The sequence below is a fragment of the Lissotriton vulgaris genome, chromosome 3_2, assembly GCF_964263255.1.
Source record: "Lissotriton vulgaris chromosome 3_2, aLisVul1.2, whole genome shotgun sequence".
Lineage (NCBI taxonomy): Eukaryota > Metazoa > Chordata > Amphibia > Caudata > Salamandridae > Lissotriton > Lissotriton vulgaris.
Window position 1 is genome coordinate 283,719,406 of NC_141690.1, and position 24,423 is coordinate 283,743,828.

The 24,423-nt window shown below is 47.0% G+C and overlaps 2 protein-coding genes across 2 annotated transcripts in view; both read right to left on the bottom strand.

The window, feature by feature from the left end:
* Nucleotides 1-24,423, bottom strand: part of LOC147725697 (uncharacterized) — a 30,700-nt gene that overhangs the window by 4,550 nt on the left and 1,727 nt on the right. The window contains exon 2 of the mRNA XM_086964374.1: nt 13,366-14,144. Within this exon, the coding sequence (XP_086820500.1) occupies nt 13,399-14,144 (746 nt within the window). The 3' untranslated portion in view covers nt 13,366-13,398. The remainder of the gene's footprint in view (nt 1-13,365; nt 14,145-24,423) is intronic.
* LOC147725698 (uncharacterized) overlaps nt 1-24,423 on the bottom strand; it is a 191,106-nt gene that overhangs the window by 4,510 nt on the left and 162,173 nt on the right. The window lies entirely within an intron of this gene.

A 24,423-nucleotide genomic window follows, 5' to 3' on the forward strand; every position in this document is an offset into this window, starting at 1 on the left:
TCGCCCTCCGGGATGTGACTCCGCTTGTCGGGCTGCTCTCCCGGAACTAATTAGCACAGAGGCACTAGGCTGTGCTAATTTTAATGTTCTCGGAGACCTTAATCTTCATTTTGATTGCCCAACCTCGCCTTCTATTAGGAGCATTTTGGCTGATCTGGAGGCCTTGCAACTCTCCCAGCTGGTCAGTTCTCCCACTCATAGGGGCGGTCATATCCTTGATCCTTTCTTTACCAACTTAGAGGGAGTCAGGGCTCTTTGTCCTACCCAGATTGTCTGGACAGACCATATGCTGGTGAAAATGATAGGCCCTATATTTGAACCTCCTTTTATATCTCAGGACAGATTAGCTCTTAGGTGACATTGGAACAAACTAAGATTGGAGGGCTTTTACCATCTGTTGGAGGGGGCACCACTGGGCCCTTTCACTGATGTAGACCGCCGATATGATCTCTTCTGCGAGTGGATCACCCATGCCCTTGATTCTTTTATCCCCTTGGTATGGTCCAAGTGTCGTTCGAAAGAGCCTAGCCCATGGTACGACAGTGCCTTAGCGTTTCTTAAAAAACCTGCAGACAGGCCGAGAGGTTATGGAGGAAATCGTTTGATCCTGAACTGAAGGTCTGCTACCTTGCTAAAATCAAAACTTACCATAGGGCGGTATGCAGAACACGAGCAGCCTTTTATGCCCAAGAGTTTCAGAATAGTCTGAATCCCTCGAAACTCATTTTTAAGGTGCTAAAGGATCTTATGGCTAAGAGGACAATGGCGGTGGAAATATGTTCAGACTCCCATTGTGAGGGTCTGGCCTCCTTCTTCCTCGAGAAAGTACAAGCCATTTACCAAACTTTCCCGATGGGCTCTCCTATCTCGGAGCGGGTCAGCTGCACCTTGGGAGGAAGGGAGTTCCCTACTACCTTGCCCCCTTTGTCCATGGAGGCATTTGATTCTCTGAGCCTTAAAATTAAGTCAGGATCTCCTGAAGATCCGTTGAAACCGGTTCAGTTTAAGAATTTGTCGCCATTATGCCACACTCCGGTGCTTTCTTTGATTAATCTGTCACTTTCTTCAGGTGTAGTTCCCATTAGGTGGAAGCAGGCTGTAGTTACACCTATTTTAAAGAAGGCTACCCTTGATCCCTGCAAACCCGAACACTACCGCCCTATCTCCTTACTTCCTTGGTCTTCGAAAGTTGCTGAGGCCCATGTGAACGGAATTCTTGCAGACCATCTCACCAGGGCGAACATTCTTGACCCTACCCAGAATGGGTTCCGTGCGGGTCACAGCACGGAGACGGCCCTACTTTCTATGGTCGAACATCTGCGCTCTGTGCATGATGCGGGTCGGACGGCGGCACTTCTGCTATTAGATCTTAGTGCCGCGTTCGACACGGTCTCGCACAGGATCCTGCTCCAGCGACTAGAAGAAGTGGGTGTCTTGGGTTCCGCCCTATGCTGGTTCCGCTCTTTTCTTGCTGAAAGGTCCTTTCAGGTTGTGATCCTGCCCGGCAAGTCTAAATCCTATCCGTTGGACCTGGGGGTCCCACAGGGGTCATCGTTGGGTCCCACCCTATTCAATCTTTGCGTGAGGCCGCTGGCTGCGGTCGTCAGGCAATGGGGCTTGACGATGGTATCTTACGCAGATGATACGCAGCTGGCGGTCACGTTGAGTGGGAACTCAGACATGGAGGCTCCCAGGTTCCGCGACGGACTACGGGCAGTGGCCAACTGGATGAATTCCAACTGTCTCCAGTTAAATACCAAGAAGACCGAGGTTATGGTGGTCGGCAAGCAGGCGGAGTTGTGGGGTGATAAGTGGTGGCCCTCTGAACTGAGAGTGACCCCCTCTCCAGCATCGGAGATAAAAAATCTAGGGGTTTGGCTTGATCCAACGCTTAGTTTCATGTCTCACACCAAGAAGGTGGCGGCTACTTGTTATGGCATCATCAGAGGTTTAAGACCTATTCTTAAATTTTTTATGCACCCACCAGGCAACTGGTGGTTCAAGCATCAGTGCTGTCCCGTCTCGATTATGCCATCTTGCTTTTGGTGGGGATTAATCAGTCAGTACTCACCCGGCTGCAGCGAATTCAAAATGCTGCAGCCAGAGTGGTGATAGGCCTGCCAAGGAGGTGCTCGGTCTCCAAATCCTTGCAGTCTCTCCATTGGCTCCCGGTACACCAGCAGATTAAATTCAAGGTACTTTGCCTTGTGTTTAAAATCCTCACGGGCATGTCTCCCCAAATTTTGGAGAACCTGTTGACTCAGTATTCACCCCAGCGAACTCTTAGATCGCTGGGTCAGAATCTGGCAGTGGTTCCACGCTTCAGGCTAGGTAGAGCTGGTGGCCGCTCTCTTCGAGTGTTAGCGGTGAAGAGGTGGAATTCTCTTTCTCCTCATATCCGGGATCTCGATGACTTTCTTCAGTTTAGACGCGCCATAGAATAGAATAGAATAGAAGCCATTTATAAAGCGCCTGGTTACTCAAAAACAGAGTGTCCCCGCGCTGAATACTGCAAAGGAGCTCAGAGGAAGGAACACAGGAAGGTCCATCAGGGGCAAGGGAAAACAAAAGGTGATTAAGTGCGGGGGAATAAGAAGGTTTTGAGTTTACCCCGAAATCTGATTTCGGATGGTTCCATGCGAATCTCGAGTGGGAGCTCGTTCCAGCCCTTGGCAGCCAAGTATCTGAACGAGCAGCCACCCATCCTGGCTCTGGTGATTCAAGACCATCAAGGCCATTCTTTTTGTTTAGCTCTTCAACTGTTTTCTGTGGCCTTTCCAGTCTTTGTTAGGTGTTGTGTTGTGTGTACCTTGTCAAAGCGCCAGGACGCCCCTTCTCTGGGGCAGCTGTGCGCCGTAAAAGTATAAATAACATAACATAACATAACAAGTATTTGAATGTTGTGTTTCTATTTCCGTAGCAGGTTGTGGGTTTATAGGGGAATAGGATGGGAAGTAATTTAATAATATTAAATTAATTGAATATTTTTCATTATTAATATTTGTTTGATTGTGATTTTATAGTTTTTAATGTGCAGCTAATTTATTATTAAATAATTAATAATTGGTTGTTAATTCATTTTAATTAATTAATTGGTGATTATTTATGGTCATTGTGTAATTAATTTTAGAAGTGTGTTGTGGTGTTTATAGTTGTAAAGGGTGGGAAGTAATTTATTTTTAATTGATGAATTAATAATTGGTTGTTAATGACTTAATTATGGTATTTGTGTAATTAATTTTAGGTGTTTAGATATTAATTACATGAATTAAAATATTATTATGGTAATTGTGAAATTAGTTTTAGGTGTGTGTTGTGGTGTTGACTGGAGTAAATGGTGGGAAGTAATTTGTGTTTAACTAATTAATATATAGTTGTTATTTAATGTTATTATTTAATATTTATTTTGGGTAATTGTTTATTTTTTTAATCTGTTGTTTTTACTTTTAAAGGGGTAAATAATAGTTTTTGAGTTAATAATACATTTTAATTGTGTTTTATTATTTACTAGTTTAATTTTGGTGTGTGTTATGGATATTATACTCTTAAAGTATGTGTAGTCAATTCATGTTTATTAGATTTGTATTAATATATACTTTATTGATTATTAATTATGTTAATTATTGTAGTAAATTTAATTTAAAATGTTGAAGTGTTTTGTTTTTGGGTGTGGTGTTATAGGGTTGGAAATAAAATAAATACATGTATGTATTAATACTTTTTTTGTACTTCAGTATTTTCTAGTTTAAAAAATATATTCTTTAAGTATTTATTATTTTATTTTATATAATATTTGTAGGCTTTTGTTACATGTTATTAATATTATAATATGTTTTCATTTTATATATTTGATTTTTCATTTCTAAAACATTGTTTATCTATTTTTGATGAATGTAAAAAAATTTTAAAATATGTTTCTTTTTTTGTAACTGTTTAAGGGTGCTTAGTAATTTTTGTCTCTCCGCTATCCAACACTTTCCCTAATGTTGCACTGTCTGGAGTAGGAATAGTAATTTTTATTCCCTTTGCTTTCCAAAGCTTTCCATACTCTTGCACTCACCAGAGTTGTAATGAAAGTGTTTGCCTCTCTGCTATCGAACACTTATCTTACTGTTGCATTCAGTGGAGTGGGAATAGTAATTTTTACCCCTTCATTTTCGAGCACTTTCTGTACTGTTGTACTCAATGGAGTGAGGATAGTGCATTTTACCCCTCTGCTATCCAACACTTATCCTACTATTGCATTCAGTGGAGTGGGAATAGTAATTTTTGACCCTCCTCTATCTAACACTTTCCCTACTGTTGCTCTCCCTCGAGTGGGAGTAGTGATTTTTACCCCCCACTATTCAACACTTTCCCTACTGTTGCACTCACTGGAGATGGAATAGTAAATTTAATTTCTCCACTATCCAACACTTACCATACTGTTCCATTCACTTGAGTGGAAATAGTTATTTTTACCCCTTTGCTATCCACACTTTCACCACTTTTGCACTTATTGTATTGTGAAATTTAAATATAAATATGTTTTAATAGTTTAATGTTTTTATTTAATATAGGTTTTTGTGTTTTTATATTTTAAATCATTAATATATATTTTTATATTGTTTTAATCTTTTAACATACGTTAAAAATAGATGTTTAATAATTGTTTAGAAGTTAATATATGTGTATAAATAATTATGTTTGTGTGTTTATTTTTTTCAGATGTTTTTGCTAAATTTTAATAAAATTTATATTGAATGTATTTTATTTTGTTAAAATTATAGTTAATATTTAATATATTTAATATATATTATTTTATATTTATATAAAAGTCAATATTTTATACATCTATATTTTTTACATCGATGTTTTTAGTCAATATCTTTGTACTTACCTGTTCAATTATAGGAGTCGATATTTTTGTTTTCTATATTTTTTACTCTATATTTTTAACATCGATATTTTTTACATCGATGTGTCTGTGAACCAGTTATAGGTAAGAAATTATTCCTTCCCTCTTAGGGGATTTCCTTTTATAGTCATAAGCACTGAATAAAGTAGCTGGCTCAGTATGTTCTACTGGAGCGTCTGCTGCCAACACCCATAGATCTGCTGATATAATCACTGTGCTTCTGTAGAAGGAGAGGGCATCAGGCTACCCTGTCTTGTATAAAGACAGCTCCTTTTATGATTTATGGACTACTTACTATGCTGACCGTATTTGTGTTAGACATTTTCTTACTCATTATGGCACGTATACTGCATACTAGAGCACAATAGTTAAAATAAACATTTTAGACTTTTCTCCTGTCTCTGTCAGAACTTATTGTGTACTAGTGTGAGTGTGAGAGCGAAAGGGTGTGTCCTGTAACCGTGATTTCTGATAGGGTCGGGAGTGTTGTGTTCTGGGGTGTCTAATCACTTGTTCCTCTGTGAGTGAGTAGGAGGTCAAGTGAGACACTATAGCTCGTCGGTCCCCGGGCTCATGGGTACTCAGGTGGTAGGGTGACCCATTCCCTGCCTACTAAGGTTCTATGATCCCAAGTATAGTTCTGTGACTCCGCAGAATCCCTGCAACATGGCGCAGCCAAGGTCTGGGCTGGAACTTATTCACGGGACCCCTGACAAGCCCTTGTCCACAATACGCTCACACCATTTCATGGAGATATCCGACGTGGGAGAGCTTTGCCACCTCAGTTTGTAGGGATCAACTATTGCAATATATTTTTTTCAAGAACGAATTTTAAAAGGTTTTTCCCCATTCTACTGTATACCGTTTGAATCCTTTTCTATTGGTTCATTGCCCAACCGATCACGATTCCGGCTCATTGCCGCGTGGCGACTAATCAACATTTGTTGCAACATGCGGGGTCCCTGGTTCTCTTTGTAGTCTAGGTGGATCAGACATGCCGTTTCAAAGTGTTTTACAACTTGGTTGTGTTTTCCGCTGTGGATGCGAATGATAATTCTTTTCATGCTTCTACTCCTGCCGCTGTTCCGGCAGCTCATTGCCCTTGTGCAGTAGTTGAAGTTCCCTTCGGCCTGGGAGCACCAGATTTGGTTTAACGGTGCCCTGCCCCATCCTATTACTACTGTTTGAATGGACCCCTTAAGTATTGATGGGGACACTTGGCCTGTGTTGGGCGGTTGTACTCCTTACCCTAATTATATGTATGCCACTTTGATGACTGTCAGGTTTTAACATTCACAAATTGCAATTGTATCGACTCCCAATTTGCGAGCACAACAGTGTCTCAGACACAGTATGGAAATCCCAAATGGGTTGCAAGGGACCTGCCTCATTAATAATCGGAAGGCAGGTCTTAATTTGCGACCCATTGGGAATATCAGGCACTCACGGGGATAGTGGCCTGCTGGGGTCAGCAGACCACCTTGTCTGTGACTACTTTTTAAATACAGTGGTTATTTTTTTAATGCAACCCATTTTCCTATCAGGAAAGCGGAATGCATTTCAAAAATAAAAATTGAAATGTTTTCTTTTAATTTTTTTTACAGTGCTCTGAAAAATTATTGGTCCCCCCAATCACTAAGGGGGAGGGGTTCCTTGGGGACTCCTTCTCGTTTGCGAATGTAATAACATTAATTTGAAATTGGTGTTAATCTGCAGAGAGTTTGTGACCGCATTCTCTGTTTCAAAACATTCATACATACCAGTGCGACTCTCTATTAGGAAGGGACGCCCTTTACATGCCCCATCCTAATAGTGACTCACCAGCCCTATTTTGCGAGTGCCTAATTGGTTACTGACTCACAAAATAAGGTTGGTACATAGGAAAATGCACCGTACATCTGGCCCCAGCAGTATTTGTGGAAGACAGAGGGGTTCTGATTTATTAGAAGTGATCAAGCTGAGCTGCTGCTCGGCAGAGAGTGGGGAGAACGACGCTCTTGTGTCTAGCTGAGAGGGTTACTTGCTGCGCTGCACTGTGCTGCGCTGCACTGTGCTGTGCTGCGCTGCGCTGTGCTGTGCTGCGCTGTGCTGCACTGCGTGATTATTTATTAAATATACCCCTCAGTGTTTTGCTGACAGCAGCAATGTTTATGGGCAGCACTTTCACTGGATGTTTTAACATACGGGGTTAGATGGTTCCACTCAAGACAAAGGGCTTTATTTGCAGTGGGGTGGTAACGGAAAGTCCCACTCATGGTTTCTTCACCCTGAAGGCTGCTCAGTTTCTGGCAGTGCTGCCTTAGCTGGCTCCCTTGTTGGAAATCATGTCCTAGTTTTCTATATCCTAGGCTCCCCCAAACTTAGGGAGGTGCTTCCACCAATGATTGTTCCTTATATGTCCATCTTGCAAGGCTTGGTGGTCGCAAACAGGACCCCTGCAGGATACCCCAAACAGATGCAGGACATTATTATCTAGTGTTTCAAAAGTAAACCCGCTTTGGTGTTTTATTTCTGAAAATCTAAAAAAAAGACGGTGGCATTTTGAAAACTCTCTGTAGGAATTTTGACTTAAAAACTCTAAGGCATGGAGCGTAATGGCCGCGAGTTAGAGTAGCTCCGACAGCACCTGATTCCCTTCCTAACATCAGTAACACTGATCTGGCACCCGAGAGGCGGGGCGACCGTCGGATTTCACGGGGCTACTGCTGAGCCAAGAATCGACTTTGCGGGGCCGGTGCAGACGAAGATACGGCCAAAAGGATTTGTGGCCTCCTCTGACCCTGAAGCCGGAGGCTGTAGTGTGGTGCAGCAGGGCGTGGTGATGCGGCGGACCGGGCCTGCCAGCAACGCGAGATCGTGGCTGCTGCGAACAACCAGGGCCGAAGGGATCGAAACTGGGCAGAGGCCCCGAAAGCTGCACAAGCCCCTGACACATCATCGCATTCAGTGCCACGGAGGTGAGCCGGGACTCCTCTGATGGCGGATGCCCTGTTTTAATTTGGGCTGCTTCGCATGGCACACACCTGAAGCTCCCAGCGAGTCGCTTCTGCCCTGAGCGGCCGTGATCACCTGTGCACGCCACAAATCTAGGGAGAGGTATTGTCCCTTGCCTGAGTCCTTGAGCCGATGAACAGGAAGCCCCTAGGGGGGCGTTTCCTCCTTGGTGGCCTTATGAATGGACAACGAGCGCCTTAATGCCAGGGCGCAGTGATTGGCACCGGACCTGGAGCGCAGTGGGGGAGGCTGTGAAGTAATATATCACCCGGTGGTGAGTGGTTGCCCCGAGATCCACCTGCCCTGAGGAGTTGCTGGTGCTACGAGGCAGCGATCCAGCCTTTGCAGAAAGCAATCTCCGGTCATATTGGGGTGGAGTGGGGGTGCCGCCCGAGTGAGCATTAGGATAGCTTGTGTTTGCCTGGTGGAGGGCGAGTGGGTCAGTGATATAGCGGAGCAGTATACAGGGCGGCTCTAGGTTCATGGTGGCCCTGGGCAGGAAGCGTAGGTAGGGGGCCCCGGAAGAGGGGGTCTGGGCGGGGCGGAGCGCGGAGGCCAGTGAAGAGGGGGGGGGGGTCAGGTTGTTTGGAAGTGGAATAGAGCCAGAGGCCACCAAATCCCTGCCAGGGGCCGCCACACAAATATGTATCCATCCTCAGAGGATTATTATATTAAGGATATATATTGATGTGGTGGCCCCTGGGGTTTGGTGGTCCTGTGCAGGTGCACAGCATGCACATGCCTAAGGCCGGCCCTGCAGTATGAGACTGGACTGACGAGTGGCATGTGCTTGGCCGTCGCAATCCGCCACGGGACGCACCACGTGTGGGGCCCCCTGCTGCACTGCCACTTTGACCATTTGGACCTCTGGGGTCTCGGCTCCCCACATCGGAGTTGCCACACCTGGGTGCATTCGATAACGGAGCCCACAGCCTCACCGGGGAGATGGGCGAGGATGCTGCAGTATTGGGAGAAATGTCAGGATCAAGGGGCCATAAAGTAACTCAGCAAAATAAGCTGGATAGATATGCTCTCCCGAAAATAGAAATCTCTGAACCTCACCTCACGGCTAAAACGACGGCTGGATCGGAAGGAGATCTCCCCGAACTAACACTGGAGGATGTGATGGACGCTATCTCGGGGGTCAGATCATCCCTGTAGCAGAGAATGGAAGCTATCACATCGGAGGTGACTCTCATCAGGGCAGACCTGATGAAAATAGTGGAGAAAGTCAAACAGATGGAGATCACTACCTCCAGCCTCGTCGATGACGCATCGCACCTGCAGCAAGGCATCAAAGAATTTCAGGCCTTCTGGTAGGTTTGCAGAGGAAATGCTTGACAACTACAAAGGTCGCATCCGCCAAAACAACATGCGCATAATCAGAGTGTCTGAAAAGGAAGAGGGGCGGGCAACCGACCTATTCTTAGAGGACCTTATTCTTAACCATCTGCAACTTGAAGGCCTGTCTAAATTCTTTGTGATTGAAAGGACACACAGAGTTCCTGGGGGGAGACCGAAGCCTGGAGAACCCCCCCCTATCTTGGCAAAATTGTTGAACTTTTGAGACCGGGACGTCATCTTACAAAATGCCAGGTTGGCCCCACCTCTGTACTACAAGAATGCAGAAATCACCTTTTTTGCCAAACTTCACCCTTGCTGTGCAGAAACAGAGGCAATCCTTTCTTGCGGTGAAGAAAAAACTGCAAACCAAGGGGGTCAAATATGCAATGTTATTTCCAGCCCATCTTCGAGTGGAGGCATATGGCAAAGACTCGTTCTTCGATCATTCTGAAGGTTGCTGCTGACTGGTTGGAGGGCTGGAGAGGCGCAGAGGAACATAACGCTCATTAAGATACAGCCACATCCAGGTCCATGGCTGAAACTGTTTCCAGAATGTAAGGTGCAATAGACCTATTTTGTGGCCTTAAACTCACAAACCTTGTTAGGGGGTGGGGGTTTATAGAGACATTCCGAGGAATTGTACTTTGTCAGCAGTACTATTTATCCTTCTGTATCTAATTGTCGTTGGCCGCCCCGGCACTGGGAGCATGGATGGCATACCGAACTGGGTAGGGATCGGGTGGCGGAGCTCCTCACCCCCATATTAGACTCTTTTTAGTTTCAAGTTTGGGCGACAGGCACTCTGCATGGTTTGTTAGATGGGCAGCTTGAAGCCCTGAGTGCAGGGGAGCAGGGTGTGGGCAGTTGGGTTGGGGTTGCGTGGTTTTACGTAGTTCTTGTGACGTCAACAGAGTTTCTCCGTAGACAGGAGGAGGGATGCACAGACCATACATGTAACAATGGGTACACATTGGGACAAGAGCTTTAGACTCCTGAGCTGGAATATCAACGGACTCAGGGACAAACGAAAACGTTTCATAGTTTTACAACACATCAAACAACATTCCCTGGACGTTGTACTCCTTCCGAAGTCCCACCTGGTAGGCAACTCCTGCAAAGCACTAAATAGATGGGGCTACCAACTAGTGGCACACTCTGGCTTCGCCACAGGCTCCAGGGGGTGGGCATCATGATTAAAAATTCCTTCCCGCTTTCTATACATCGCACTTGGGTCGACGATATGGGCAGGTATGCCACAGTCTAGAGGCAATGGGAGGGGAAAACGCTCACATTGATGATGGTATGTGTCCCACCGGGTCTTCAGAGCCTTACCTTCACAGACTTGGGGGCCATAATGCTCTCGCTATCAGAGCGCCACCTCGTGGTAGGATTGGATTTCAACTCAGTTGTGTCTGGACTCCTCGACCGCCATCCTCTCAGCAAAAATAGCTTCCGGACTTTATGGACGCCTTGGGTCTTGTTGATGTGTGGTGAACATTCCACCCTGACAGTATTCAACACACCTTTCAGTCAGGGGCACACAACAACCTTTCCCGGATAGGTTATCTCCTAGTTCCAGCAGCCAAGATCGCTGACATCCACGAAATTAGGCATATGGCTTGGGGTAGATCCGACCACTCTCCTGTATGGGCTCATCTGGTCCTGGGTAAAAAATAAGTGGGGAGGATGGCACCCATCAACCCCTGGTACCTTCGAAACCCTGTGGTCAAAAAACCACTCCTACAGGCTACAGATAACTATTGCCTGGACAATGAAGGATCGGCACGCTCCTCCCAAGCTATTTGGGAAGCGTTGAAAACAGTATTAAGAAGGCAGGCACTTTCCCTAACTGCAGGAGCATGTAAAGAGAAACTGAAAGACCTAGTTCACGTAGAGAATGAAGTTCTCTGGAGGAGGAGTCTGGGAAGGAGATCATGCAGGAGAAACTCCATACCCTGAAGCTCAAACGGGACGAGTATAAATCCATAACCACTAACATGGCTAAGACACTGGGGGAGGGACAAAGACAGCAGATTGCATGACTTGGGGGACAAGGCCAGGAAGTTACTTGCCGGGCTCGATAGAAAAGAATTGGCAAGTCGACTGGTACCGGAGCTGACTGATGACACATGTGGGAAAATAACGGATCCACAGGCAATTGTATATCAAACGAGTTCAACCTTATCAGAGGACGATTCCAGAGCTTTGCTTAGGGACATACAGCTACCCTCCCTGTCGGCAGAGGAAAGGGACACACTGGACAGCGACTTTATGAATGGTAAAATAGCACCGGCGATCAGAAACCTTCACTCCGGCAAATCCTTGGGTCCCAACGGTTTACCGATCGAATTATACAAGCTAAAGCTGGATAAAATAGCCCACAAGGTGGCCACGCTGGTTGCTATATGTAAGGAGGGCAAGCAGAAGTACAAGTGCCCCTCCTAAAGGCCCATTTCCCTGTAAAACGCAGAACCCTGACAAATCGGGCTTTATGCCCCATTGAAATACAGCACTAAACCTGCAAAGACTGCATGGGGTTCTAGGTAGGTTGGAAATGATCCAAGAAGTAGCAGTGGTGGTCTCCTTGGACACCTCGATGGCGTTTGATACGATAGAGTGGCCATATCTCTTTGCAGTTTTGGCAAAGCTGGGGTTCGGGTCCAGATTCATAGGGTGGGTGCGACTCCTCTATGTGGAGCCCCTGACTCAGGTCGTGGTCAATAACAAGAAATCGGAAGTGTTCGCGCTGGGACGGGGGACCCGCCAAGGATGTCCGCTGTTGCCCCTGCCTTTTGCTCTCTCTCTGGAGCCATGGGCACATGGATGCACTGGGAGAACTGCATCTCCCTGTATGCGGACAACATCTTCCTTCATCTTGCTTCCCTCCGTACAGTGCTTAACATCTTCAAGAACTTTGGTAAATATTCGGGGTACACAATTAATTGGAGTAAGTCCCTGATGTAGTACTTCGAGGAGATCCTTCTACCCCACCCAGAGGGTGCCCTATACAAGTGGAAAGAGTAAGCAACCAGTACTTGGTTGTCTTTCTTACCACAAACCCCAAAATCAGGTACAAGCGTAACCTGCTTCCCCCCCTGCAGAGACTGAGGCGTGATGTGGCAACTTGGAAGGCACTCCCGCTTTTGCTGCTAGGGAGGGCAGCACTTTTTAAAATGATGTTGGTGCTGCGCTTCCTCTACGCATTGCAAAATTCCCCGGAACTGGTCCCGGCGAGGTATTTTAAGGAGATAGAGGGCCTGCCGAGGGATCTGCTTTGGGACGGGAGACCCGGCATTGCCTTGCAAAACCTAGTCTTAAGTTTGTACGAGGGGGGATTGGACTGCCAGACATTAAAAGATACTACTGGGCTGCGCACCTGGGAGCAATCAATCATTGTACTTACCTCCGCTGGGACAACCGGGGTTACAGATTGGATAAATGGTTGCTGCCGGGTGGCAAATACAACCGAGCCCTATATGCTAGACCCCGCAAGTTCCCTTTGACAGGACCAACCAAACACTCTGCCAACAGAAGCCTGGGGTGGGAAGAGAAGCTCACACAGGCCACTCCCCTGTGGGACGCTGAACAGCTAGGTACCCTGAGGACTACAAAGGGGTTCGACAAATGGGGCCTAATTGAGATCTCGAAGATTGGGGACCTATGGATAAAGGGAGAGGTGGTTTCATTGTCTTCGCTGCAGCAGGACTGTGATCTCGCAGAGACGGAATACTTTAGATACTTGCTGGTCAGACACACACTCATGTCGAATTTACAGAGAAAAAAACGGTATATGTTGCACGGGGGTGCCCCAAAAATTGGTCCTCTATATGGAGCAAATGGAATGCCAATCGAGGTAATATATGTGTCCCTCCAGCTATTCCCTTACCTGAACAACCGTCTACGCCGTAACCATTGTACTCTATCATGTAACGCCTGTATGGCTTTTGTGCACAATAGTGTATGACTTTTCAATTTGTACAATTCCTTTTCATGTAAACTGATATGTCGACTTGCATTAGTTTAATAAAAAGAATTGCAACAAAAAAAACTTAAAGGCAAAGTTGAACTAAGAGCTTTTGTGGAAAGTGTGTTAGAGATGGAGATGGGCGAGGATATGACGTCATACTTACGTAGACAAGGGTGTTGGGCTCTACTTCTCGACACTAAGTTGCAGTGCCACAGACTTTGACTTCACTTGTGAAGGCCATGAATTTAAAGAAGTAACTGTAACCCAGATTTTGGGCTCTTCCAATCCAGTTGTCATCCACGCCGGTTGGCGGAGAGGTCGTGTAGATCTTTCCGTCTGATTTGGCGACACACCAAAGTTTGCCATCAGGAGTAAAAGACATGAAGTGGCTTAAAGCACTCCATCCACCTCCTCTGCCAATGGCCTCGCTTCCCACAATCCAGCTGATGGATGCACTCGTTGGAGGACTTCTCTTGTAAAGGTTATCTGCAGTCACTCCATGCAGTATCCCCTGGGGGTCGAAGAAGAGGGCGTCAAATACTTCCCAACCGCTACTACCAACTTTGGTAGCTTGTGTGGACAACCAACTCTGGTTTTCATTGGACGGCGCGGGGCCTGTGTAGAGCTCACCCTCATTAGTGACTGCATAAAGCGCTCCTTTGGGGTGGAAGAAAAGGCGCTTGAATCTTCCCCAGTCTGTTTTCCCGACGCGCTTTGCAGTATCTTGGAGCCAGTTCTTGGATGGGTCTGAAGGCTTGGGACCGCTATATATATCAGAACCTTTCACGACATACAGAAGACCATCTGGGCTGAAGAGCACATGGCTTGGATCGCACAGCTTCCCCAGAACACGAGCTCTGGATGTGAAATCGTCGCTGTAAGCAGCTGGGGGCGGGCCCTCCCTGATGACTCCCTGATTGTCCACAGTGAACAAGATCACACCTGAAAAGCAACAGAGAGAGAGTTATTTGCTTCTGATATTTGTTCTCAGAAGGATAACAAGTTGACACAGTATACTCGCAACAGTATTGCGATCACAGATGTGACAGTGCAGCGCTGAGATAGATCGAATACAGAAAACATGGGGGCATATTTATAAAAGCCCTTGCGACACGCAACGGGCGCAAGAGCGACACAACTCTTAAGTTTGATTTATCAAGCCACGCAGGGTCCCCTTCCATGGCTCTGCACGGCTTGATAAATCTAGAGTTACGCAACAAAGCGCACATCCCTGCATTGCGTTGCTCTGCCCCAGGGAGGCGTTCCATGGGTGGAGTGTGGCTGTTCGCACGCACCTACCCATGGATTTTGTCACATTCCTAGATTTACCATTTCTGGTAGACCTGGGGATGCATCAAAGGGCTCCACATCTCCATGTAAGGTGTAACGAGAACTATCTCACTGCAGCACACGTAGAATGAGGAGAAGGCCTCTCAGGTGCCCCTTCCTGCACCAGAACAATCCAGCTTACAGTGCAGGCCGCCTCGCACCAAGGTACAAGGGACCCTGCGTTGGTGCTAGGCTGCACATTGTGCTCCAGCGCTGGGAAAACACGGAAATGTGCCATGTTATGTTAAATATGTTGCGTTCCTGCCCTTTCCCTATCATGCAGCGCAGCGAGGGGACTTGACGCACTGCATGATTATTTCATAAATAAGCCCCTTGAGCCTCAAATGCATAGGCAGGATATGGTTAGGATCTGGAGCAGAGAATTGTAATGAGGTTAGAAATTGTCATTTCCGCAAGTAGTCATGTATGTATGTATGCATGTATGTATATGGTGCATAGTGACCATTCAGCAGTGAAAGTGCTGTGGTGACGACTGTATGTGGTTTCATCTGTAGTGATGAGAAATACAAAGATCTGCCCAACGTCACTTGTGCACCAGCTTTGGAGGAGCGTCTTAAGAAGGACTGTTTAGCTATGTATGTATGTATGTGTGCATGCATGTGTGTATCCTTGATTGTATGTATGTTTGCTAGTATGTATGTGCGCATGTATGTAAGTGTGCATGCATGTATGCATTTATGTAAGTGTGCATGTTGGTATGCATGTATGCTTGTATGCATATGGCACATAATGACCGTTCCGTTGTGGACCTGTGATGGTAGCCAGTGTAATGGTGTTATGTGCACTGTTGAGAAATATAAAGAGCTGTCCAACCTCACTTGGGGAGTTGCTAGTGAAAATACGCTGTTCTTTTCTCTCTCGTACTTCACTTGGTTTATTTTTAGAGTGTTCTTAATTGTTTCTAACCTGTGCTGCTCTACTGATTTTAAAATTGACAAAGTGAACGTTTGACCGCATTCCCGCCCTCACCACGCACTATTGTGAATCCCGGTTTGACAATCTAGGCTGCCATTTTGGACAGGACGCGTTCTAGTTGTTGGGGGCCTTTTCACATAATAATGCGCGCTGCACCGACTCACGGCTGGCGTGCCGAAGGCGCGCCTAAGGCAAACCCGTCTGCGCCCATCAGCATCCCGGAGGCGGCCAACACCAGCCACGCTGCCCGTGTCCCGCTGGAGCGCCAGACTGTCGCCTGTCCTATAGTCGTGCTGAACTGTTGACTACTGGTTCACATAGAGGTAAGTAGTGTGGGAGACATTGGATGGTTCTTGATAACATTAACAATAGTTGCAAACAGTGCAACTTTAGTTTTTGTACCCGATTGGTAGCTAGCACCCCTCCAAATCCTGCCCCTACAGCTGCCCAAAAAAGCCATTGTATACGAGCTGCTCTAATCAATACCCGCTCATTAGTAAAACATGCCCCGGATATTTTAGAGCTAATCTCGGAGGATCCGCTTGACTTACTATTCATAACCGAGACTTGGCTCAACGAGTCCTCTGCCACAGTAATTGAATTAGCCATCCCGACGGGGTATAAAATAGCTAGGGCTGACCATAAAGAGGGAAGAGGGGGAGGTATAGCGGTAGTGTTTAGGGACACATGGGTTTTTATGCGTGGAGAGACTGAGGGTTTTGGGGATGGGGAGGAACTTGACTTCTCCATCATCAGATCCTCACACTTCACCTTGGGGGGGCACATTGGTATACCGGCCCCCTGGCTCCTCTGGAGCCTTTCTGAAAGGTCTATATGAAGTCAATGTTCCCAGGTCTTTGCTCTTTTTGAACTTGTTATTGCTCGAGGACTTTAACATTCATTTTGATTTTGTAGAGGCAAGTGATACTGGGGAATTCTGTGATTCACTGAACCTGGCTCAACTCACCCAATGGATCAGCTCTCCGTTTCATAGTGAGGGCCACATCTTAGACCCAGTCTGCTCTAATTTCCCTTTATGTGTTCAGGGACCTCTTCCAGTTTCTTGGTCTGATCACTTTTCAATACATTTTTCTTTTCCAGAGGATGCAGTTAAATGACTCCTACGCTTCAAGGGAGATTCTTTATGGTTTGGATGCAGGCAGAGTCCTTTGTGACTCAGAGGATTCACGCCCCCCGTGTTGTAGAACTTGAAGAAGCATAGGGACGAAGATTCAGCAGGAATCTTCCCACCGAAGCAGTCTTGAGTTCCAGGGTCCACCAGCAGATGAGTCTTTGGACAGTCTTCAGATGACAGGCAGTTGGATCTTGAAGTAGTTTTTGGGACAAATCTAAGGACCTACCCTCAGGGTAACCCTAAAATAAGGAAGGACCTCTTCAGTGATGACCCGCCTATCAGAGGGCTCAGGGTCGCTACTCAGCTGGCCTAGCCAGTCAGATACTCTCAAGGGCCAAAATTCAACATGGCAGAATTAAGTGGTCACCCCGAGGAGCTCTGTTCACCTTCTTAGGGAGGAGCTGGACAGGGAGGTAAACACTCCTCTGTCCTTTGCGTAGATTCATGCCAGAGCGAAGCCAAGTGCTCCTGACCTGGGCTAAACTGGTTTATGAAGGAGGGTACCAAATGTGCACTTTAATGCAGCTTAGTGGTGCGCAGAAGCCACCCAACCCTACCTAATTCTAAAGGAGAGTTGATCGCACCTTTCCTTTGCATGAAAATCCTTTGTTCAGCTTCCCCTGCCTGAGCTAAGCTCACCAACAGGGGGCAGAACAGTATCTAGGGTCAGCAGCCGTGTGGGAGGCACTCAGACCCTGTAAGGCTACACAGTTAGGTATTGGGGGTCATCTAAGGAGCCCCCCAGGACATGGTATCATGCACCTATCACTGGTATCAGTGTAGTTGCATGACTCTAACATGATACCAAAGATGACCGGGTTTGGGGCAGCCATTATGGAGTTGGACATCTCAACTTGCCAGTGTCCACCACATACCTTATAATGCCTGTGAGAAATGGGATCTCTGGGTGGCTAAGGCTTGTGCCAAAGCCAGGCAGAGACCACCACTCTAGTCAGGGCAAGAGAGTTACACGCCAAAGATAACCCCAGTTCACCCCTTTGGTAGCTTGGCACGAGCAGTCAGGCTTATCCCGGAGGCCATGTGTAAAGCATTTGCGCACGCACACAGCAACAACATCCCAGACACACCACAAACGGAACCCCACACCACACAAGGTTATATAAAAAAAAAGCCTTTATATTCTCATAACACATTAGAATAGTAAACACATCATATACATCGGGCCACCTGGCACTGAGTCATATCTACAAGGGATTATATACACCTGACGGGGCCCACTGGGCCACTGTCAGAACCATCACAAAGCAAACTTAGTAAAAGTAAAACATATCACAAACGTACAACCAGTAACCACTGGTAATCACTGTGCTTAGCATCAGCCAGTAACATAAACTACATTATGCACAGTATCACATCAGGCGCGAATTATATTCTGCACCAACCTCACCAGCATAAACACATTATGCAATCATCTCAGAAGTCTAAACACATTAGACCCTAACCTCCTAAGCGTAAATCACATTAGGAAATAATCTCAGTGGAACATAATCTCATTAGCATAAACCGTAATATGCAAACCAACCTCATACATAAAACTACATTTAGAGGAATCAAACAGGGTGCATAAAACATAGTACATACATTACATTTCCTAGCACCACATAATCACATTTAGCACATAGGGCCAGATGTAGGTTGGTCGGTAACGGCCGAAAATCGGTATTTTCGGCCGTTACCGACCGGTATTTCAGAAATGGTATGTAGGGGCATTATTTTACAGAATCGGTAAATTTACAGATTCCGTAAATTTACTGATTCTGTAAAATACCGAATCAGTATTTTTACAGATTCGGTAAATCTCAGATGTAGGTGGGACTCTTCTGAGTCCCAAAGGCCCTACAAATTCGGTATTTTAACACCCAATCCATTTGGGTGTTAAAATACCGAATTCAGGTGTGCATACACTTGTGTGCATGCACACCTAGCCATGTGACAGACAGACATGCCCTTAGGGCATGTCTGTGTGCCACATGGCGCACATGCCTATTTTTGGGGTGCCAGAGGGTGTCAAAGTGACACCCCCTGCACCCTTGCAAAAGTCGGTATTTACCGATTCGGTAATTACCGAATCCGTATTTCCCATTCATTCCTATGGGCTTCACAGCCCATGGGAATCAATAGGGAATACCGATTCGGTAATTACCGAATCGGTAAATACCGAATTCTAACGATTCGGTATTTCCACATCTGGAAATACCTACATCTCCCCCCTTCATATTTACAGACTCTGAAATACCGAATCAGTAAAATTCGGTATTTCAGAGTCGGTAAATATGATTTACCTACATCTGGCCCATAGTCTCCTAAAAAGACCACAGTAGAGGCATAAATGATATTAGGGCCTGGTGCCCTATATACCTCCCAGTCCCCCTGGCCATCTCAAATGGGCTCAAATACCCTATGTCCCAAAGTCAGGGCGCGATACCAAAGCAGCGGAAGTCAAGGGTGCGCAACTGTGCAGACCTAAACATTGCAGCTAAGTCAGAGTTCTGCAAAGGGTTTTTAGTATTCAGAAATAGTTGGCGCACATCAGGTAGCGGTGACAGTGGAGAAAAATACAAATATTGAACGGTGCTGCTTGGTCAGGGGGAACCCCAAACCCCTGAGAAAGAGTGGGGTAAGACCCTCTCTATAAATTGTACACACAAGGTCCTGAGCACACGAAAAGAGTTCCTTCAAATGTAATCACATATGTAGGAGAAATAAGATCGAACACCAATAGTTGTTTCTATTTGTTTTTATAGGTGAACGTGTTTCTCCTTCCAGAGGAGATCCAAAGAACATGAAACCAGCCGACACGTGTTTCGTCAAAACGGGTAGTTACCCTTGACTCTTCAGGGCTGAATATGTATCAAAGGAGGTAGTATCGGGGGACAAGTGATATTTCCAACCCGGTCCTGGTCGCGAAAATCAAAGGAGGCCACTTGCGGCCGAAACTTTATGAAAAACAAAAAGTAAAGAGTTCAAAAGACAGGCGGGTCTTGCCGTCAAAATCTCCAAGGGGGCAAAGGCTGAAAGCCAACTTAGGGTGCTGTGGGAAAAGCTGTTACCGGATACGGAAAACCTTTTTGTGTGCTCTGGACCTTGTGTGTCTAAACGTACGTTGCAGCTGCCCACTACTTGCTGGGCAGCTGGAATATCCAATGAGGGCCTAAACGGAGCAGCTGGCACTTATTGCTGTAAATCTGAGGAAGGCCTGGCACTCACTGTGCCCTCTGAACAAATGTAGCAGTTGCCCGCTAAGGCGGCACAACTAAGGAATGACCACGAGGCCCTGCTCTGGGGCTCTCTAAAATAATGGTGGCCATCGCTGTAGCTGCCCTCTCTCAGGTGGGGCAGCTGGAAATCAATCATCAGGTCCTGGCGCTTCGGTGCCCTCGGGCCCCCACTGGAGCCCTAGAAAATGAATTGACCCACATTGCAGCTGGCCGCTACAGCGGCGCAGCTGTGACAATATCCCTAAAGGGGCCAACATCACAGTTCTCTCTGGAACCCCTATGGGCTTTAAAAACAAATATACCCCACCGTTGGAGCGGCCCTCTATCAGGGGCTGCTCTAACTCTGTGCCTTCACCAGGCACTACATCAAGAAAAACCCAGAGCCACACTCACCGGCTGTGGGCAGGACTCCTCCGGTCATTGCTCCTGGCTGCAGCTTCCTCTGCATGTGGGGCTGGCAGCACTCCTCTCGCAGCGCGGGGCTTCCCTTTCACTCTTGGGAGCCGTGCGTTGCCATCGGCGGCCTCTGCCGCCTCTTTCTCTTCACCCGGGCCCCCTCCTGGGACCCAGAAATTTGCTCCCTAGGAGTCATGGAGGAGGGGTGGGCTCCCGTCCTCTCCGCGCACCACCAGGCTTTCATTTCCCTTCCGGCCGCACTTCCGCCTGGCGCACCACCCGCAGTCAGGCAGGCGCCGGGCTACCTTTTCGGGCAATCGGGCCGCGGCGGTGCTCCTCATAAGGCAGAGAAAGCGGGGTGGGCACCAGCAGTCAAACAAATAAAGATAAAGTGGACATTGAGGGGTAGTCTCCCTCTCGATCTAAAATGCAAAGTGGGGTAGGCTCCCGCCACCCAAATGAAAGCATGAGTGGGGTGGGCACCCACTGGAAATACTAAAGTTAATAAAATGCAGCCATTATGCGGGGTGGACACCCGCTATGAAACCAGCCGAAGCAGGGGAATCCTTACGTCGGGATTCCCTCAAACAATGATCGCAGCTCCGCGCTGCAGGCTGAACACAGAGATGCTCGGTGAAACAAGGGAAGCACCCTGCCATGAAAATAAAGCGCTTCTCAGCAGATTCCTGGGCTCCAGCAGCAATAAGCCCCCCCTCAAGTCAAGTGAACAACATCACGCATGGGGTCACAGCCCCTATATTTATATACTCTTTTAATTTGTGTCACAGCACAGGGCTTGGGGATACTAGTCAGAACTGGTTTAGGGGAGCTTTGGAGCACTTTGTTTTGCTCAGCTCCTCTCTCCTTTGTCAGGTGAGGGCTCAGTGATTAGACGCATCACAGGGGGTGGAGCCAGCATTGTGGAAGGAAGGCACGGTCCTATTCAGGTCCCAGGTGCAACTCCTCCCTCCCATCTGCATGCAGATCTCTCTATTCACCACTGGGAAGACTCCCCCTGTCTCCTGGAGCCACCCACACCTCTCAGCTCCTGTCAATCACAAGCCAGACATGCAATTCACATCAGGCAGGCAGACACACAGTACACTAGACATGCCAACTTCTAAAAGTGGCATTTCTCCACCAGTCACCATAAATCTGCGCACACCATTGCGCAGCATTTATTCTCATGAGTTCACACATATTAAACTTGCCCCTGCACTCCTCTCATACCAGGAATGACCATGGACACACATATCCCCCATGCATTCCTATGGGAGGGCAGGCCAATCTCACCACACGCACTCAGAGTGCACACGCACTTTACACTGCGACACAGTACTAAAGTGCCCAGAGGCCTAAAATCACTACCACCATGTCAGAGCTTAAGGCAAAAAGTTCAGGGGTGAACCTGCCAAAAAGGGCCAAGTCCAACAATGCCTGTCCCCTACTTACAAAGCCCAGACAATGGAGTACAGGGTTTGTAGGGGTATCTCTACTCATGCAGGGGTACCCACACATAACATTCCACCCTGCCCTTGTACTGAAGGGGCTACCTAAGGGGTGACTTATAGTCTAAAAGTGAAGTAACTGGGATGTATGAGAAACCTTATATAGAAAGAGAAAGGTACAAGCAGCACTACACGCTCACTGCAATGGCAGCCCTGCAGCCCATGGGAGACCCCTGGTGTACCCATGCCCTGGGTACCACAGTACCATATATTAGGGACTTACAATGGTACCCCTGTGTACACCAATTGTCAGGTGTACAAAGTGCTTACCATTGAATTTAGAGGGGACAGCCCTGTGACTGGGGTCCTGGTTAGCTGGACTCCAGTGAACTGCAGTCAAAACACACTGGTACCAGGCAAACAGTGGGGATATCTATGCCAGTACGATCCTACTTTCCTACAGCCGCCCTCACCAGGAGACTTTGGAAACCTCTGATATCTTCAGGAGGTGAATCGGCAGGTTGCCCTGGAGGTGAGGATGGGGTTGAAAGAACGTAGTCATCTCATTCATCCAAAGGTGACTATGTGTCGGGGATCTCACCCTCTTCTCTTTCATCATTCATCATCATCATCATCTCCAAGTGATGCTGCTACATATGAGGCAGGGTTCATTCTAGGAGTAGTTGGTAGAGGGAGAGGTGCTGGAGCAAGAGGGGGGACTGGTTGTGGTGGCGCAACCCAGGCTGCTGATCAGGGGGTTGCAGTAAATGCTTCAGATAATCTGTGAGCATCGCCTGGAGGTCCCATATCAAGGAAGCAGGAAGATGTGCAGGATCCGGCGTAGGTGGAGGGTCGGAACAATGTCTGTGAGGCTTATAATTTCTTTAGAGGTGTAGGATACTAATGCTGATACTAATGCCTTTCATTCTCATAATCCTCTTTTTCTTCCTGGTATTTAACATTCAGTTCTGAAGGACTGAGGGTTGGACCAAACAGGCCACTGTCATCATCTGATTCCTCAATGTCCAGCAGGTGACTTGGATGCAGAGGCAAGACATTGCTGGGTGAGGTGACTTTAAGATGTAGAAAAGTTCTAGATACTTTTGAAATCTTACTTATCAAGAACGGTGTTGTTTTCGAAGGGATGTAAGCATCCTTCTTTAGCATAGTGGTCAACGTCGTCAACGGGAACGCCGTCAACGAGACCATTGTTGACGGAGCAATCGTCAATGGGATGAACGTTGATGGGGCCATCATCGAGGGGAGCATCGCTGGGACCATTGTTGATGGCAAGACTATTACAGAGGCCCGAATCTTCATAGACGAGATGGGAAGGCTGATGGAGGCTGTTGTTGTTTTCTCCTTCGATGGTCTCAACGATGAGATGGTAGTACTGGTGGTCATTGACGATCTTGTTGTCGACGGTTAATGCGTTGTTGAGAGGGATTGGAAAGAAGATGTATGCCTCATGAATGAATCAGCAGGGGAGGCATGAGTGTGATCTCTATCCTTGGCAGATGGTGTTGATGGGCCAGGTGAGGATGTTTAAGGAGAAATGTTTTTGCTGCTCCATTTTCTTAGAGCTGTGAGGCTGAGGAAAAGTCCTGAAGGATTTTCTTGAATCCTTTGACGCTTCTTCATGAGATATAGACCTTTTGAAAAACCTAGAACAGTTGTCACCATCCTTCCCAGAAGATTCATTTTTTTTTCTGAAGCCACAGGATTAGCCTCCCTTCCCTGTCCCGCAGAATTTTTGAGGAGAACGTGCGACAAATCTTGCACTCTTTTTCCTCATGCTTTGGTGAAAGCAGTAAGGGCAGTCCTTATGTGGGTTATCCACATGAACTCTTCTTCCCATCGTTCTTAATGGTCCTTTTCTGTCAGACATAGTAGAATAGTGCAGTTCAGGGAGACTCCCTTCACACATGACATGGGTAGCTACCATCTTTTGCGGTTAGTAATACATTAAGTGTAAAAAACTAAAAGTGCACAGTATTGTCCTTCCCACCAGTCAAGCAATCACAGCATTCACATACTCTCTGGAGCCTTGCACGACTAACAAGATATTCTCTAGTGGAGAAAATATCTACTCTAAACTTAGGAGAATATTTATCAAACTTTCCCACAGCGCAGCGAGCCACCTTGCTCTGCTGCGCTGTGCTGCGTGGTATAAGGGTGCCTGCGTTGCAGGTTGGATTCTTTTGTGCAGGAAGGGTCGCCTTTCTGCAGCATTTACCTCTTTCTATGTGTGCGGCAGAGTGCAGCAGACTCAGAAATAGGAAACAACGAGGAACAGTAAAGATATTTCTCGTCGTTGGGCCTCTCCTGGGTAGGCCTGGGAGTGAAATTTTGCTCCACTCATTGAGTTTGCGGAGTTTATCACTCTCCGCACAGTGTCATTTTTTCCTCACTCGCCAACATTAAGTTGAGGAGTGCGTGGATGGTATATCTTACTCCAGACCACCTCCTGGCAAGATTTTGCAATGTGGTTGATCACAGATGTTCGCTGCTGCTTGCATTGAGAAACCTTCCGCTCACGTTGAGGAAGCTGCCGCTTGAGTAGAACATCTACTGGAATTACAGAACGAAGCAGCGCCCTCTTGTGCTGCAATTGGTGCCGCTCCTGCTGATTTTACAGTGAGGGACAAGCACCCAGGGCAAAAACATTGCATGAACGGCACCACGTAACGCTCTCTGCTGGTTACAGAACTCCACATAGCAGAGTTTTCCTGTCACTT